The sequence below is a fragment of the Phacochoerus africanus genome, chromosome 4 (assembly GCF_016906955.1).
Source record: "Phacochoerus africanus isolate WHEZ1 chromosome 4, ROS_Pafr_v1, whole genome shotgun sequence".
NCBI lineage: Eukaryota > Metazoa > Chordata > Mammalia > Artiodactyla > Suidae > Phacochoerus > Phacochoerus africanus.
In genome coordinates this window covers 11,670,197-11,689,264 of record NC_062547.1, presented here as the reverse complement: position 1 = coordinate 11,689,264, position 19,068 = coordinate 11,670,197, and the positions used below count along the sequence as shown (strand labels likewise).

At 49.0% G+C, this 19,068-nt stretch overlaps 1 protein-coding gene across 3 annotated transcripts in view; it reads left to right on the top strand.

Annotated features, from left to right (window-relative positions):
- STX3 (syntaxin 3) overlaps positions 1–19,068 on the top strand; it is a 44,001-nt gene that overhangs the window by 528 nt on the left and 24,405 nt on the right. For all 3 annotated transcript variants that reach the window (XM_047775645.1, XM_047775644.1, XM_047775646.1), the window contains exon 2: positions 18,146–18,229. In XM_047775645.1, the coding sequence (XP_047631601.1) occupies positions 18,146–18,229 (84 nt within the window). The remainder of the gene's footprint in view (positions 1–18,145; positions 18,230–19,068) is intronic.

Genomic DNA, 19,068 nt, shown 5'->3' with positions numbered 1-19,068 from the left:
CGCACCCACCCCTCCTCTCTGGGGTCATGTGCCTGGTGATTCATCGCTAGTCTGCGCTGTCCTTGGTTACCTTTAGCTTCCTCCGCCGCCCCCCTCCCAAGCAGGATAGCATCGGTCTAGAGCTGGGATCCGCGGAGGGGGGTGTGGGTGTGGGAGGTGATTGGGTCCAGCGGGGGGGCGGAGGGGGTTCCCTGTGAGGCCAAAGGTCACTCACCACCTGCCTGATGCTGCCTGGCACTGTGCCCAGGACCTGCCTCCTCCCGTGCTCCTTCCAGATTCTCCCGTGGGGGCGCTGAACCGGCTGCCCTAGCCCCCAGTGAGCAGCTCTGAGGTCCTGGGTGATCTTCCCAAGCTGTGATATCGTCACGTGCCGGATGGGTCCATCGCCAAGCCCTCCAGCTGTCTATAATTATTAATTTCCCTCGCATCCTCGAGACAGTTGAGGTCAGGGCATAGGCTCTGAAGGTAGACCGACCGTTTCCAGCTCTGCTGCACAAAAGCGGTAAACCTTAAGCTATTCACTCTTTTGAGCCTGTACCCTTATCTGTCAAAGGGAGATTGATCATACCTTAAGAGACTTGTTACGAGATTAAATGACATGGGGCTTAGAGACGTGTTAAAGCATGGGTTTTTAAGTCCAACAATCATTGACTCTGAACAGATAATTATGGAGTGTATTCTGTGAGGGCAGGCTCAGTGCTAAACCCTGGGGATTGCCGTGACTCAGGCTCGGTCTTAATGGAATTTAAAATCTAGCCCTTGATACAAAGTAGTCCATCTACTTGGGAGCTTGTCAGAAGTGCAGAAGCTTAGGCCTCAGTCTGGACCTAGGGACTCAGAAGCTGATTATTCATAAATCTCCCCAGGGGACCACAAACACACTGAAGTTTGGGGAGCCAGGGACCAGATAGAACTGGGGTTGCCTCCTAGCTCCACTGCTTACTAGCTGTCCCTTAACGGGTGAGCTGAAGTTTTGACATCTGTAAAACGGGTAGCAGTGAGGACTAAACCTAGGAGAGCCTGCAGAGCCCTTTGTGTGGTTCATGGCACTTATAGGACTGATAAGTGGTAAGTCTTACGCTAGTACCTGTAAAAGCTCTTCCGAAGAAGAAAGCTGTGTAGTGGGTTGAGGGACTGTTGGGTTGATGTAACAGTTGTTGTCCTTTCTCCTTCCTTGTCTTGGGTGAGACCTTTCTGACTTTCACCTGCTCTGGGTAGTAGGGCTTCAGAGGAGGCAGGGCCATAGGGAAGTGAGAGAGCCAGAGGGAGAGTCACTGCCTTCTTGCTCTTTGTCATCAGAGCCTCTAGACGTCTCCTTTACTGACAGGGCAGAAGTCACTGCCCCCGTTTTTAAAGAGGTGGGAACTAGAGCTTAGCCTTGGAGGAAGTGAGGCCCCAGGTCCTAAAGCTGGTGAGGGCACAGCCTGGGGAGGAACCCTGGCTCCTGATTCCTCCACGGAGCCCTTTTCCTGGAGCATGTCAGCCAGGGCGGCAGAAAGGAACGAAGAGCATGGGTTTGAAGATCTTCCTGTACAGCCCGGCCAGCAATCACGAAACAATGCAAAACTGGCACCAGCCTATGTTAGGAAGTCCGTTTCCAGAGGAAGACACCCCACGGCCCTTTCAAGAAGAGCTGTTGTCAACAGATAGCAGAGAGCCGGAACAGAGCTTTGAGTTCCAGGTCTAAATTCAGCTCACCAGGGGACCCAAGCAAGTCCCCTCACTTCTCCGAGCCTCACTGTTACTCTCTGTAGAATGGAACTGGTGCTAAATGTTTCTCCCTTACCTTCTGGGGATGTGGTGATGAAACTGCGATTATAGACAGTGCCATGGTGATGAGAGTACTGTTCTGAGGTCCCAGGTGCTGGTCTAGCCTTGTGGTGCCGGGAGGTGGGTGGTGACACTGTGCCAGGAGGACCGGGGCTTCAGGTTCAAAGGGTTCTTCTCCTTGTGGCTCTGCCATTTATGAGCCAAGTTCCTCAGTGTCTCTTCACCTCCCTGCTCCTCTAATCCCCTTTGTAAAACAGGAGTTGATCTCAGAAGCCCCTTCTGGCATATTGACATTTTCCTTAGGGCTTGTTAGGGCTTAGATGGATTTGGGTTTCTAGCCCACCTTTCCTGACCAGCCCCTCCTTTCCTTGGGAGAACGACCAACACCCCCCCCCCCCCCCGGCTCCGCCCCCCAGCAGCAAGATGGCCATCTTCTTGCTCCCATTCCTGTCGTCAATGTTTGCTAACCTGCACAAAACCAATTTCACCCTCAGCTGCCTGTGCACTCTCTGTGGGGATCTTTCTAAACCTTGGGGGAGGCGAGATGATAACTGCCACCAGATAACCAGGGATGGGGCTGGGGGCTGTGTGTGTGTTGGGGGGGGGATTAGCTTCGCCCCGCATAGAGGGAAGGAGGAGATGGGAAGATATGAAGCAGAGGGGTAGGCAGAGACCTCCCGAGGAAGCCTTTTTGATAGTCAGCTGCCCGAGGATGAGCCAGCTTGGCGGGACTGCTTGTGAGCCCTCCAGCAGGGGAGGGAGGCAGGAAGCTGCTTGGGGCCTTGAATGTTGTAGGAATCTGACCGTTTCTTGAGGGAGGGGAAGCAAATGAGATTTAAGGCCTCCATCCACCCTGAGGACGTGTGTTTCTGAAAATGTTTCATTATGGGGTTCCCCCTGTGGCTCTGCGGGTTAAGAGCCCGACATAGTGTCCTTGAGGATGCCGGTTTGATCCCTGGCCTTGCTTGGTGGGTTAAGGGTGTGGTATTGCCTTCAGCTGCAGTGTAGGTCACAGACTCAGCTTGGATCTGGCGTTGCTGTGGCTGTGGTGCAGGCGGGCAGCTGCACCTCTGATTCAGTCTCTAGCCTGGGAACTTTCATATGCCATGAGGGTGGCCCTAAAAAGAAAAAAAACAAAAAACAAAACAGAAAGAAAAAGGCTTCATTGTGAGCCCAAGCCTGTCCCAGGCCCTGGGAAGCTCTGGAGTCTCTAGGACTGTGGTCTCAAGAGTCGCACCTGTAAAGTGGATCCTCATAGGGTGATGAGGGTGAAAGGAGATAATCCATGGTAATCACTCCACGTAGTAAATGCTGGCCACCCAAACCAGTCGGGAACAGCATCCACAATGAAGGGGACACCTTCCTGAGGCCACCGTCATAATAGCTAACTCACCTGATCTCTTGCCCTGCTCCTCCTGGCTGACTGTCCCAGCAGCCTGCCCCTCCAGAGACGTGGGCCCGGCTGGCCAGGAACCTGCAGTGCCCACCCCCAGCGGATCTCATGGGGCAGTTCCTGCTGATGTCTCACCAGCTGAACTTTGGATCCCCTGAATCCAGACAATGCCTGTCCAGGAACCTCTTGCCTGGTCTTCTTTTCATTCAGCAGTTTACTGAGCACCTCCTGCATCCTAGGCCCTCTGATAGGGCCTTGTGGGTAATGCTGATGAACACTTATTCCTGGGCCTTGAGGAAGGGGGGTCACAGTCAGGGAGACACACAAGAAACAGATGACATCATCCTGGGACAGAAGTAACTGCAAGAAGACCCTGTTGGCTGGCACCTGGTGATGGAGCATTAGGGCCTGGGGGCTCGTCCCAGAAAAAGTGGGCTTAAGGTTCCTCTTCAAGTCCTTGCTAATGTGCAGATCCAGTCTCTTCAGAGGCATGGGGGGTCTCCTAAGAAGAAAGGCAAAGGTTCTGCATTTTCTCACCCACCCTCCCATTGGTGAGGGCTTCGTGTGGGCACCGGGATTGGTGCTTTTTGACCTCTGTGTGCCTGGCCTCCTGCTGGGTATCATCGTAGGCAGAATTATTATACAAAGCCCTGGTCAGATAGGGAAAACAAAGGGATCTATTCCTTAAAAAGAGAACCCCCAGAATCCTAGGTGGATAATGCTGTTAGAGAAGCAGTGACGAATGGGATGGAGGAAGTGAAGGCCAAGGACTTTGGACCCCCGTGGAGGTTGACCTACAGCGTTTACTGGCCCCTCCACAGCCGGCGCCAATAGGGACATGCTAACGAAATCCACCACCTGAGGCGCCAAAGACCAGAATGACTTTTCACTTTGTTCAGTGTCATGCTGCATCCTACACGACTTGTCCTTGGCCTCCTTCCCCATTTGAAGTTCCCCGGTTTGAGCTCTTCAGGAGCACAGTTGTAGAATACCGTCGGAAACATGGAATTACCCTTCGCCTTTAAGGCTCAATTCATTCACTGAATATGCTGTCCTTCCCTTTAAGGCTCACTTCCTTCAATGAATGTTTAATGAGCCCCGCTGGTGCTTTGGATCCTCACCAGATCTTAACACCCTGCCCTTGAAACTCTCTTCACCAGATTCCATCTTTTGGTGATAAGATTTCTAACTGGTCCCTGGCTTCTTCCCCACCTCCCTTGTCTCCCTGGCTGGAGTCATTCCTGGGAGAGCTGTTTTGCTGCGAGCAGACCAGAGGCTGAGGGGCCTAGCAGAGATGCGAGTGACAGGGATTGAGTAGGGATTACACACCCATCAGCCGGAGAGAAAATGCTCGGCTGAGAGAAGGGGATTAGTTTTATTTTTATTCCTGTGGGTGTGGGGAGGGCCAGGGGCCTGGCAGGAGCCAGGGGAGAAAAGCTTGTTCCTGTTCAAGTCGTCCTCTCTCACCTTCAGGGCTTCTTTCCCCTTTTGTCAAAATTCCTGCTCGGTCTCCAAAACCCACTCTTTACAGGTAACACTCCCTAAATGCAGCCTAGAATAAGCCCCCCTCTGGCTCAGCTCTCTTCGTGGACTGCATGTTGCTTTGCATGAGATACTTTTCTTCTATTACGTCAGTATTTTTTATTTTTCCTCTGCCATGGAGTGCCCTTGCAACCACCTTCCAACTATTGTTTCATGAGTTGGACTCCTCTGTCTCCTAGGTCTTTTAGATCAGTGGTTCTGTTACTTGTCACCATGTCAACTACAGTAACACTGATCCATTACTGAGCAGCTCCTTACTGTTGGAAAGGATTTGAGTTCCGTGCCTCACATACCTGTCACCTGGTGGTCTATATTATTTCCATTTTAGAGGTAAGGGAATTGAGGCTCAGATTGGATTGAGATCCCCTGCTGGAAAGTGGTGGGCTCAAGAATTGAACAAGTCTGTCTGTTGTTGTTGTTTGTTTGTTTTTTTTTCTTTTTAGGGCCACCCTTGTGGCAAATGGAAGTTCCTAGGATAGGGCTGAATTGGAGTTGCAGCTGCCAGCCTATGCCACAGCCACAGCAACACCAGATTCGAGCATTGTCTGTGACCTACACTGAGTCTCATAGCAACACCAGATCCTTAACCCACATGAGCGGGATCAGGGATTGACCCTTCATCCTCATGGATACTAGTCGGGGTCCTAACCTGATGAGCCACAACGGGAACTCCTGTCTTGCTTGTTTATATCATCCTACACTGTATTTGTTCATTTCCCAACTGCACTGTATGCCCCTTGGTGTAGTGGCAGCTAGGAGGTTCTCCTGAGGCCCCGGGCCCTGACACTCTGCATGGTGGTTCTCTAGTCAACACTGTCCATTGACCAATCAACAACACCTTGGCCCTTACACATCCCTATTCATCATTTGGTCTTACTCTTCTTGTTCCATCCCTTTCGGGTTGGTGAAACTTTACCTACTCAAAGTGCAGCACTTAGGGGACCCTGAAACTTGCTAATGATGCCAGAGACTATGGGTTTCATCCTTGAGGACAAGGATGGCTAAGTTCCAAGGCCCCCAGCTGTGCCTAAATCCCTGGCCCAGCACCTCATGGAGGGCTGCAACCTTTCAGAAAGACCATGAAGGAGAAGTTGTGGATACCATGGGGACAGTCCAGCTCCCTGGAAAATCTTCTACAACCCCAGGTTCAGCTCCAGTGTCATGGCTGCAGGGAAGCTTCTAGATCTGAGCTGACAGCACTTACCAGGCCTTCCCTAGGCTTCCACAGACAGGTTTTTTTTTTTTCGTTTTTTGTTTTTGTCTTTTTAGGGCTGCACTGGAGGCATATGGAGGTTCCCAGGCTGGGGGTGGAATCAGAGCTACAGTTGCTGGCCTATGCCACAGCCATAGCAATGTCAGATCTGAGTCGCATCTGTGACCTACACCACAGCTCATGGCAACGCTGGACCCTTAACCCACTGAACGAGGCCAGGGATCGAACCCGCAACCTCATGGTTCCTACCTAGTCGGATTTGTTTCTGCTGCACCATGACGGGAACTGCCTCCACAGACTCTTTACGTTTGTTGATATGTAAAGGCAGTCACGTAGCATTGTGATTTCAGAAACTGCCTGCCTGTTACGCCCTGCTCTCTGAGAAAGGAGAGACCACAGAGGCCTCATTCCTCCTGTATTTTCACTTGCCAGCCCACAGCCCAGAAAGCGGTAAACCATACTGTCCAGCGGATGAATGAGGATATTCAGCAAATGAACCTGCCAGGGGATTCTGGGGTCCCCTGGAGGCTTGCCTCCAGCCTTTTGTATTACACCCCTTTGCAACTTCCTCCCCCCACCAGGGAGGAGGAAGTTGCAAAGGGGTCAGCTGCATTTCTGGCTTTGCGCCCTTTCCAAGATAGGAGACTCTAGGGAGGTCCAGCCCCCACCTAAAGAGGTTAGTGGAGCCTATACTGTCTGGGTATGTTTAGCTGCCTGGGGTAGGGCAGTGAGGTATGGCAGCAGGATTGCTTTTTTTAGAAATCAACTTTTTATTCTAGACTAATTTTAGATTTACAGAAAGGTTGCAAAGACAGTACAGAGAGTTCCTGTCTACTCAGTTTCCTTCATTTTTTAACATCTTGCCACTATGATGGTACGTTTGTCAAAACAGAAACAGACACTGGGATGTTGCTATTCACTAAGCTCCAGACTTTATTTATTGTGTCTTTTTGCCTTTTCTAGGGCTGCTCCCTCGGCATATGGAGGTTCCCAGGCTAGGGGTCTAATCGGAGCTGTAGTCACTGGCCTACACCAGAGACATAGCAACATGGGATCCAAGCCGCGTCTGCAGCCCACACCACAGTTCACAGGGCAACGCCGGATCCTTAACCCACTGAGCGAGGCCAGGGATCAAACCCGCAACCTCAAGGTTCCTAGTCAACCACTGACCACGACGGGAACTCCTCCAGACTTTATTTAGATGCCACTCGTTTTCCTCCGGATGCCCCTCTTTCTAACCTAGGATCCTACCCAGGATATTACCTTGTGTTTAGTCATCATGTTTCCTTAGCGTCCTCTGAGCCATGATGGTTTCTCAGTCTTTCTTTGTTTTATGTGAACTTTCTGGTGCAGCATCTGTGTTAATGCTTTGGACGTGCTTTTCTGCGGCCCAGTTCTGCATGCTACAGCGGGGGTGGCCGTTGCTCTTCAGAGGCATCGCTCCTTGGTGGTTGAGAACAAGGGTCTGCAGCCAGCTGCCCGGCTCTCCTCCTGGCTCTGGCACTCCCTGTCTGCATGGTCTTGGGGAGGTTGCTTGGCATCTTTAGGCTTTAGTTTTCTCAGCTGTGAGGTGGGGAACCTCCAGAAGATCCTTATTGAGGTTAAATGCCTCGGTACCTATAAAGCACATGTCTTAGGAGACTCCGCAGCGCAGGTGGGCTGCTCAGCAAACCTTCGGCATCGTAACTATTAGTGACATGTTCTAGGAGATGGGGAGAGGGAGGGGGCTTGTGGGCCAGAGGAGACTGCTGAGGATGGAACAGAGAAGACACTATGCGTTCCTTCCTCCTCTCTCTGTATCCTTGGGAGCTGGGTGCTGTGGGGAGTTGAGGGGTGGTGGGGTTGGGGAGGAGGAAGTCAGGAAGGAGTGAGGAGGAAGCAGCAGAATGTGATCTTTGAATTTCCTTGAATGTTCCTGGGGCGAGAAAGAGAGCAGGAAAAAGCCGTGGTCTTCTCACCCCAAGTGGCTTTCCTGTAGGTATCCTTGGGGTGAGTCCATGCAGCTTCGACATTTCCCCAAGGAGTCTCCTCTGCATCCATTCTCTAATAGGCTGCCCTCTTCCCCATGCTCCTCCTCGAATAGGTGAAGTTGGGTGCCCCTTCTCCTCCTGGGAGTACAGGTCCTTGTACCAAGCTGTCATCACTCATCACATGGTGTTATTATAACCCATGTGTCTCTCTGCCGCCCCTGAGACTGAGAGGCCCAGGGAGCCGAGGATGCTGAGCTTGGTCTGTGTTTCTCCGGCATGTGTTTCTCCACGTGGGCTGTTTAATATGTTTAAGATGAGTGAGTGGACGAATGGATCTGTTACTCTGGATGGGACCTTGTCGAGAGGAGAATGTTGTGGGTGAGGTGGTTGATTATGAGGCCCCAAGATCCTCCTTTCAGTTAATGCACTGTGAGCAATGGGCTGGACCAAGGAGGATTCCAGCCCTGGTTTTGTTCCTTATTAGCCATGTGATTGCTGGGGAGATTAACCTCCCTAACCACAGAGTACTCATCAGTGTAGATAACATCTACCCGCAGAGCCGTTTTGTTTTCTTTTTCTTCCTTCCTTTCTTTAGGTGAATTTCCAAAAAAAAAAAAAAAAGTAATAGAGGAGTTCCCGTCGTGGCGCAGTAGTTAACGAATCCGATTAGGAACCTTGAGGTTTCGGGTTCGATCTCTGACCTCACTCAGTGGGTTAAGGATCCGGTGTTGCTGTAAGCTGTGGTGTAGGTCGCAGATGTGGCTCGGATCCTGCATGGCTGTGGCTGTGGCTGTGGCTGGAGGCTATGGCTCTGATTAGACCCCTAGCTTGGGAACCTCCATATGCCCCGCGGGAGTGGCCCTAGAAAAGGCAAAAAGACAAAAAGACAAAAAAAAAAAAAAGATGAGTTTCTATCCTTTTTCACTGCTCCGTCCCTAGACCTAGCTTAAGTCCTGAGAAGCAAAAGTGGATAGAAATTAACATGGCCTGTGGGGATGAAACTTACGACTTTTGTTTTCCAGCAAATGGAATGCACGATATTTTCAAGAACACACAAAAGATTAAAAAAAAAAAAATCGGCTGTGTATTAAGATCTGAAGAGGTCAAATTCTGCAAAATATTAAGTCTATGCGGGGCCCTGTTCCGGGAATGATGTAATACAGTAAGAAATTAACTATAGCCCTCCCTAGGTTTACTCGTTTTAAAACCACCTTTGTAAATAATTCTTGGGTTCAAAAGAAACCAAAATGGAAACGACACAGTATTTGGAAATAAATGAAAATGGGAGTAGTACATGTCAGAAGTTTTGAGAATGTAGCAGAAGAAAAATTCAGAGGGAGCTGTATTTCATTAAATGTGTATTTGGTGGAGAAATGACTTCATTCAAATAAATGAACCACATTTCAGTTCATTTTAAGGGACCTGCTGTTACCTTTTGAAAACTGGCATTGGAGTTGCATCTTTAGCAGAAACTCGTTTTGGAGAAAACCGATTGTGTCTGCATGGCACGGTCTTGGTGATGCCGGAAAGATGAGACCAGAACCCGGGTTCTTGTTTGCGGCAGTCGAAGAATGAACTCCAAGGACACACAGGCAGCAAGCAAGCAAAGTTTTTATTAAAGGAAAGCAGACAGCTCCCAGGGAGAGGGGAGAGAAGCGGGGTGAGAGGGGAGGGGGGAGAAGAGTCCCCCTTTCTCTATTGTCCCCTTGAAGATGGGGAGAGGCACCAAAGTGGGATCCAGAAAGATGTGGTTTTCTCTCATTGGCCTTATTCAATTACCTATATCAGTCCTTGTCCAATAGGGCTTTTGGGGTTGGAAATGTCCTGAAAGTTCTATGTTTTTTTTTTTTTTTTTTGGTCCTTTTATTTTACCATTCCTCTCATTCCTCTTTTATCAGTTGAGGAGTGGGCTAGAGATTCGCATTTTCTATAGTAGACAAAGTCTGTGGGGAATGCACATTTCTTATAATAAAACAAGGCCTGTGGAGATGTTACTCCCTGGAGCCCTTTAGCCACAAATGTTAATCAATGGCCACATCAAAGACTGCATCGAAGCCCATGCTCCTCCACTGACTCCCTGAGTTAATATTCTGCCTCACTGGAACTTTAGTATGTACCCAGCATTGCTCTAAACACCTCACATGTATTCCCTCATTTAATCCTCACAAGAGTTCTGAGAGCAGATCATTCACGCTACGAATAAGGAAACAGTCTCAGAGAGGTTAAGTCACTTGTTTAAGGTCACACAGCAACTTGAGCGGCAGAACTGGGCTTCACCTCGGGCTGTCAGATGTACCTCTGCATACATGCACATTCATAGGACTGTATGTACCAGTATCTTTTCCATTCACATGTATAGATTAGTCCATTTAGCTTTCCTGACACTGCAGCATCCCCTGAAATGAGGGTGTGTTTTTGAGCCAGTGCAGAAAGGGCATCTTAAAGTACAGTGTAGGGGTTAAGCACTGTACACTGTGGGAGCCCGGGGCTCCCACAGACCTGCTTTTGTGTCCTAATGCTGCCACTTACTAGCCTTATCACCTGGGCCACGTTATTTAACCTCATTAAGCAGTTGTCTCAACTGTCAATGGGGAAAGTCTTATTTGCTCCTCCTAGGGTTGCCATGAGAATTAAATAATATACTTAAAACAGCAAGAGTGCCTGCAACAAAATAACACCTATCATCTGGTGGCATCATTGTTACAGCGGAACACATGGAGTGGGGTCAACAGGGACTTTGGCTCTTGTCCAGTTGCCCACTGACTCATTGGCCTTGGGCTAATCTGGTCATGAGTTTATTCCTCATTGTCTTCATTTCTAAATGGGGCCAGTTCTTGCTTCAAACTGTTCAGCCAGCACAGTGTCTTGAAAGTAAAAATGTGAGGCTCACCCAGGGGATGGTAATCGTTTGATTTCCTCTTTTTTTTTTTGTCTTTTTGGGCCTGATTTCCTCTTGATTCATCTGGCAAGAGTGTTGGGGAAGAAGCAGTTCAGTGGAAAGGGGAACTGTTCCCTCTGGGAGGGTTTCACTGGGAGAGACGAAGGCATAGGAGGGAGAAGGGGCATCAGAGAAGGTCCCTCTGACTCTGTAAATGAGGACCAGAGAGCACTTAGTGCCTATTGAGAGCTGACACTCAGAATTTCTGGCCCTTTTATTTTATTTATTTATTTATTTATTCTTTGTCTTGCCATTTCTTGGGCCGCTCCTACAGCATATGGAGGTTCCCAGGCTAGGGGTTGAATTGGAGCTGTAGCCACCAGCCTACGCCAGAGCCACAGCAACGCGGGATCCGAGCCGCGTCTGCAACCTACACCACAGCTCACGGCAACGCCGGATCGTTAACCCACTGAGCAAGGGCAGGGACCGAACCCACAGCCTCATGGTTCCTAGTCGGATTCATTAACCACTGCACCACGACGGGAACTCCCCTCTGGCCCTTTTAATTGGAGAAGAGAAACTGGAAAAACCAGATGTTGTAGTGTGCATGGCATGTGTATTTTTGTGTTTGGAATCCTTGAAAGTGGTGGTATTTGTCGTTGGGAACCCACAGCCCTCATCCTGGAAGGAGGCTGGTGGGGGAAGTGGGCAGAAGGGACCGCACAAAGTCACACGTGCCTGTCTCTTTGAATTGAATTTATTGGGAGGAAGATCTGGATTTATAAGGAAGAGAGTCTCCCAAGCAAAGAGGGATGTTTAAATACGGTGAGGAGGAGGGGAGGCAAGGCAGGAATCTGCTGGGATTCCCCCCCCCCCCCCCCCCCCCGCCTGCCCCGCATCACTGTGAGAAAGAAAGACCAGAAGTTCCTTCCTAGTGCAGACTGCTGGTTCCTTCCTTTCTGTTATTTCCCTCGCCCCAAAACTTTCCCAAGGGTTCCTGGGTGTCCTCTCTTTTCCTGGGACCCTCTTCCTGGTCCTCTTCCTGGTGTCTGATAGCTGTGGCAGGGAAGGCATCAGAGAGCCAGTAAATGGTCACCTTTTCATTTGAGATGGCTCACTCTTCCTTCTTTCCTTCCTTTCTTTGTCCTTTCTTTTTGCCTTGCTGCTTGGATTTGTAATGATCCTTAAGGAATTGCTAATGATTAAAACGTACAGTGTAGCTGGTGTTGTAACATGGAAAGGAGCAGGGGACTCCTTCTTTCTTTCTCTCTCTCTTTTTTTTCTTTTTTGGCTGCCCCTTGGCACATGGAGTTTTCCGGCCAGGGACCAGATCTGAGCTGCAGTTGTGACCTATGCTGCAGCTGTGGCAACACCAGATCCTTAACCCACTGTGCCAGGCTGGGGATCCAACCTGCGTTCCAGCACTCCAGAGATGCCCCAGTTCCATTGCACCACAGCAGGAACTCCTTTCTCTTTTCTTTAGAAGGCATCCACTCACTTACTTTGGTGGTTTTCCAGCGAGCTAGCTAAGCTCTCTTGCTTTCTCCTCCCTCTCTCTCGCTCTCCCTTCCTTCCTTTTCCCTCTCCACAAGATGCCTTATCCTGAAAATGGCAGTCTTCAGTCTCGGTGTAGAGCAGATAGAAGTAAAGCTGTGCAGGTTGAAGAGGGGGTACAGACCCCCCTACTGGACTTCCCTCTCCCCAAGTTCTCTGGGCAGTCTCTGAGGCACCTCTGAGGTCTCCTGGGGTTCCACAAAGCCATACTGGGAAGCTAAGCTCCTTACTTGGTGAGAAAACCAAGGCTTAGTGCAGACGATGCTGGCTGGTTCCAAGGCCGGCAGCGCCTCTCAGCCAGGGCTAGAGCAGGGTGCGCTGTGATTAGGGTGCAGTGGAATAAACAAGGGTTTGGGACAGACAACCTGAGTTTGGGCCCCAACTGCAAACCAGTAGCCATGAGACCTTGAATAATTTAGAACTTCTCTGCCCTGTAGGTTCTCAGCAGCACAATTTGGAAGGGGTTCGTTGACATGGAGTATGTGAAACAGGGTGTTGCAACCACCCAGCACCTGCTGGGGGCTTTGTGGGTGGCAAATATTTTTATTAAGGAGCTGAGGAAGAGGGATCCGCCATCAAACAGACTGAGGATGAATGGATGAGGCAGTCGAGAGGCAGGCAGTGAGGTTGAGTGAGGAGAACTTCAGGTTGAGTTGAACCCTGGGCTGCTAAACTCTTTCCACTCTGTCGGGAGAGGGAGTCCTAGCCCTGGCTGTCTTCACCGAGTGTTGGGGCGCATGTGAGCATTGGGGGTGGGAATAGAGCCCAGGTTTGAGCTCAGTGCTGCCGAAGTCATTGGTGATATCTCCCAGCTCCTGGCAGGAGACGCAGCAGGAGGTCAGGGGGAGAGGAAGTGGGTGGCGGGGCTCGTGGTTTTCATGCACTTTTTTTTTTTTTTTTTTTTAACTGCAGCTGATATTGCAGCTACTGTAACGTTCCTATTACCACATGCCTTGATGCTTTGATAACGAGGCTGAAGTTCTCTTCTTGGCTGTGCTCAGTCACATGGGCTGAAGATAAAGTGCACTGTGTGCTTTCTTGCCCTCGGGGTCCCTGAGGCCTCTTGGTCTCTAAGCGCACAGATGTGTCAGAGGGGAAGCCCCCCTCCAGTCCCCCCTCCCCCCCCTGCTTCCGGCCCTGGGATCTGGTAGATTCCCTTCTGGTGAAGCCTGGGAGTAGGTCCAGTGTCACATGACTCAAAAACCTGGGATGATGGCCTCTTTCTTGAATTTTCTGATCTGGACTAAACTTTGTTGCTGCTTTTGATGTTATTCTATATTTTTGGAAGCAGCATGCTACAGGGGGAAAATGGGAAGATGGAAATCAGGACATCTGGGTTCTATCCCTGGCTGTTCCGGTAACTCATTATTCAGTCTTGGACTTTGGCTGACTCATCTCTTAAGTGACAGAATTTGATGAGGGTTGCATTCAGCTCTGAAAGTCCTATATCTTTTTTTTTGTTTCTTTCCTGTGTAGAGGTACTTCGATCCAGATTAAAGCTGTAGAGGGGACGACTTGGCTAGATCTTACATACGGTTGTTTTATTGAGATGTTGCCATGTGCTATTCCTTGTGTTAAGGAACTTAAAACTGTTACCTTATTTAATCCTCACAAAAGCCCTGGTGGACACTGTTGTTCCTGTTTTGTAGATAAGGAAATTGAGCCTCAGAAATGTTGAACTTAGTGTTTAAAGCTCTGTGTCTAGCAGGAGACGGAGCCAGAGCCAGTTGGAGAACCCTGGTGATCCTGATGCTGCAGAACTGATCTTCTTGACTCAGCCTTTGTGTGAGCACTTCCTGTGGGGGGGACCTCACACTTTCAGACATCACATCTTTATGACTAGGTGATGGGGAAACTGACACTTATCAGGCCCAGTTTTGTGCCTTGTGCTGTGCTAGAAGCTTTCTGTGTGTGAGCTTTTCCAGTCCTTGTGAAAGTCATAAGGTATGTGGTGTTACTACAGGTAAAAACTCAGAGCTGTGCGGGACTTGACGGAGGTCTCGCAGCCAGTAATTCGTAATAGCAGGTTTTGGACCTTGGTTGTGGGTGACCCAAGACTTCTTTTTTCCTAGTTCACACATCCTCTCACTGGAGGTGGACCTGGCTGCCCTGCTAGAGTCTGCTCAGAGCCAAGAGGTGGCCGTCTTGGATGGGAGGAATCCCTGTACAAATTGCAGGGGTCTCAGAGTATGTCATGCGGGGAGGTCCTGCTCTATAGCACAGGGAACTATATCCAATCACTTGTGAAGGAACATGTGAGAAAAAGAATGTATATGTATGTATGTCACTTTGCTGTACAGCAGAAATTGACAGAACATTGTAAATCAACTATGATAAAAAATTTTAAGAAAAAAAAAGTGTATGTCTTGATGGAGGGCTAGGTCCTTGCCCCCAATGTCCAGGAGACAGATGTTCCCAGCTTCCAGAAACTTCTTTCAGTCCATCCCACAATGGCAGGCATATCCCATTTCCTTAGCACGTGTGCCTTTTGAAGAAAGCTGAGTAGACACACACGTGTGTGTGTGTGAGTTATATGTGTACACACACATCTGGGGGTGTCTCTCCTTAGTGGGGGTCTCCTCAAGACCTCCAAAGAGAGGAAGCTCAACACATGCCTGTTAGCTCACCTTCCTGCAGGAAGACTGGGTTCCTGTTTTCTAGCGAGAGATCTCAGAGATCCTTCGTGGGAGATGGAGCTCTCTGGTCCTGCCCAGAGGCCCAAGTTTTGATGATAGTTGATGAAGGGAGCACTTGGGGAGTTCCCATGTGGCTTAGCTGTTAAGTAGCCAGCATTGTCACTTCTGTGTCTTGGGTTGCTGCTGTGGATTGGGTTCGATCCCTGGCCCAGGAAGTTCTGCATACTGTGGTTGCGGCCAAAAAAAGAAAGAAGAAGCATTTTGTCTCAAACTTTAGAAGCTGCTGGGAGGATTCAGGCTGCTTGCAGGAGCTAGTTATTTATTCAACTAAAATTGGTTTACTTTATACCATACACATAGTGTATGGTAAGTGCTCAGTATACAGGCAGAATAAGTTGATTAATGACAAGTACAAGTAATTTAAATAACAAGTGACAAAAGCTGATTCTGCCTAAATGAATAAAACTCTTAGACAAATACTGTTGGGCTCGTGGAAAGAGTACCAGGGGGAGGTCTGTAGAAGTTGCTCTAAGCCAAGTGGGGGCTAGGGAGGATAGGAACAAGGGAGGTAGCCCTGGGAACCTAGCGATATCTGTTGGGTGCTGCTATAGGTTGACTGGGCTCTGTTCATTTCACAATTTAGAGTCCTCAGGGAGGGCGTTCCCATTGTTGCTCAGCAGTAATGAACCCCGCTAGTATCCATGAGGATGCAGTTTCAATCCCTGGCCTTGCTCCATGGGTAAAGGATCTGGCATTGTCGTGAGCTCTGATATAGGTCACAGATGTGGCTCAGATCCCGTGTGGCTGTGGCTGGGAGCTACAGCTCTGATTAGATCCCTAGCCTGGGAACTTCCATATGCCTCAGGTGCAGCCCTTAAAAAGACAAAAAAAAAAAAAAAAGAATCCTCAGGGAGGCTGAGGTGTGGTTGACAAGCTTCCCAGAATCATGTGGGGAAGTTGAGGGGTATCTCTCCAAAGGAAGGTGTTCTGGGCAGCACGCCAAGCATCACCTGCAGTAGTTAAAGCAATCCTGGCCTCCAGGAGTTTATTGTTGGTGGGGAAGGATAGGGAGGTGAAGGGATAATTAATAGTAGGCTGGGATGGATGTTATAGAAAGTTCACATAAAACACATTGGGAGCTTAGGGAGGCTTTAAATTTTGCTTGGTGGTTGGTGAGCATCAAGTCAGGTAGATGGAGAAGTGTGTTAGTGAGTTTTAAAGGCTCAGTAAAAAGTTGCTAGCTGGACAAATGCATTTTAGGAAGAAGTCCTTGCATGGTGTGTCTAGGAAGCACAAGGAGTTCCAAGTTCCTGATCCATGTTTTTCGCATCCTGGGGGGAAACACATGGGTGGGGCTGGATCTTAAAGGGCCCCATGTGCTCTGTTAGGCATTGGGACTTTTAATTCTGGGAGGTGAACTGTCATTGAATGACTTGAAGTAACAAAAGGACAGGATCAGTCCTAAGCTGTAGGAAGGTGATTGTGGGGGCTGCAGCAGGGTCCTCAAATTCAACTCCTTTGAATGTGGCTATTAAGCTTGGGTCGATGATGTTTGGTTCCAGGTGAGCCAGGGAATGAGATGATGGGGGCACCAGTCAAAAGAGGCTCCGCAGTGGAGTTCCTGCTGTGGTGTCTCTGCAGCACCAGGATACAGGTTCGATCCCCAGCCTGGCATAGTGGGTTAAAGGATCCAGCATTGCCGCAGCTGTGACTCAGATCTGATCCCTGGCCTGGGAGCTCCATGTGCCATGGGTGGCCAAAAAAGAAAAAGAAAAAAAAGAGAGAGACTTTGCATATAATGGGAGAGTCCCAAATTTCAATGGGAATTCCCAGTAACTCCATCTTCTAGTAGGGAAAGGAAAGAGGCCCCTGGTGCCTGTGGAGGTCCTGTTTTGAGAGTGATATGTCTTGCTTGGCTTAGAAGGTTGTCAGGCACTGAAGGGTGTGAAGGAGAGCTGTCCGGGGTGTAACCCACACCGCCCGCGCCCCCCCCTCCAACGACCAGCACTCCCTCTGTGCTTAGAAAGATGGGCCGTGTGCAGTGCAGCAGTCCTCTGGAAGCCCTTTCTTTTGTTTGTTTGTTTGTTTTTTTTTTCTTTTTTAGGGCTGCACCCATGACATATGGAAGTGGCCAGGCTAGGGGTTGAATTAGAGCTATAGCTGCCGGCCTGTGTCACAGCCACAGCAATGCAAGATCCAAGCCATGTCTGCAACATACACCACAGCTCAAACAGCTCATGGCAACACTGGATCCTTAACCCACTGAGGGAGGCCAGGGATCAAACCCACAACCTCGTGGTTCCTAGTCAGATTCGTTTTCTCTGCATCAGGATGGGAACTCCGAAAGCCCTTTCTTTAAATGGCCATTTTGTGGTTTGCAGAGGTAGTTGAATGCGATTAAGAAAGCTGGGGTCCCCAGGGGTTGCTGGGGGTGGGGGGAAGAGCTTCCTTTTCCCTAGAAACATGAGCTCTGACAGCACACAGTCCTGTTTCCTTTGCGATAGGTGGTTTCTATAAACAGGAAAATGTTTGCTCCTACTGTGAGGATTTGAAGCTAGTGCTTTGGAGCAGGTGGGGCTAGGATTGATTTGGATATGGATCCCTGGTAGGGTGGGTCATGCATCTGAACATTGTGGAGAAGGGCTTAGGAACTTGGGGTCCAAATCCAGAGGATGGGCTAGAATCTGCTGTGTGACTTTGGTCAAGTTACTTAACCTCTCTGTCTTAGGTTCTCCAACAGGAATGAGTTACAGTAACGTCACCAATACCACCAACCACCAAAACATAACATTTATTGAGTACTTACTGTATGCCAGGCACTGTGCAAACATGTTTTATATTCATTATCTCATTTATTCCATAAACCAACCTATGACGTAAGTAGTGTTATTATTAGCACTATGCAGATAAGAAAATTTAGGCACAGCGAGGTTAGTGACTGTGCCCTTTGCTCCCTTTCTCTCCACCCTCCCCCATCCCCTGGCAAAATATTAGTAAGTGTGGAGCTAGAATTTGAATGCAGACAGTGTGACATCAGAGTTTGATGTATCACAGAGCTGCTCTGAGTTTTAAAGGAGAGTATGTATGTAAAATGCTTACCATAGATACAGCCCCTGGTCCTGAGTGAGCACTCAGCATTGTTATCTCTGGTGTTTTTGGTCTCACCCTTCTCTGTTTTGTCTCTCACAGAAGCAGCTGACACAGGATGATGATGCTGATGAGGTCGAGATTGCTGTTGACAACACAGCTTTCATGGATGAGTTCTTTTCTGAGGTAGGTGCCCTTCTGGTGGTTTCTTCTGAATATATGTACGGAAACACAACTTCCTTAGCCAAGAATAAAAACCCACAGATTGTTCAGGGGTAGCAGAGGGAAGTCAGTCTCTTGCTTGGGTGGGTTGACCAGACCAGGAGGTTATAAGGAGAGTCTCTTCAGTGCTGGGGAGGGTTTGGATTTTTCAATCATGCTGAGAAAGTCAGCAGAAGGTAAATGACATATAATTAAAGAGATGCTCTTAAAGTGTTATACTACATGAAACATTTTAATGATAGCCTTTCTTGCCGAAATTAACATAATTTAAATATAGAACCAGCCCTTGGGGGACCACAGCCACAAATGTGAAAAAAAAAAAAAACAAACCAAAAAACCCCAGCGTTCGCATTTTAGCTCTGTGGTTTAAGAACCTGACATAGTGTCTGTGAGGATGTGGGTTCGATATCCCTGGCTTCACTCAGTCGGGTAAGGATCAGAATAAGTTGAAGATGTGGCTCAGATCTAGTGTTGCTGTGGAGTAGGCCTCAGCTGCAACTTCGATTTGACCCCTAGCCCGGGAACTTCCATATGCTGCAGGTGGGGCTGTAAAAAGAAAGACAAAGCCCCAAACACTGTGTTTTTTAGGCCTGTAATTCAGATCAGATTTTTTTTTTCCCTTTAAATATCCAGTCCCTTTGACTTGGTTCTGGTGATAACTGAGAAACCAAAAACCCACCAGATTGTTTTTTGTTTTTTGTTTGAAATTTAACAGAGGCAAAAATGGGTGGCTCATGTCTACAGATTCACAGGCTTTGAATAGAGAGTGCTGTTGGGAAGGGGCTGTGGTCAACAGTGGATGC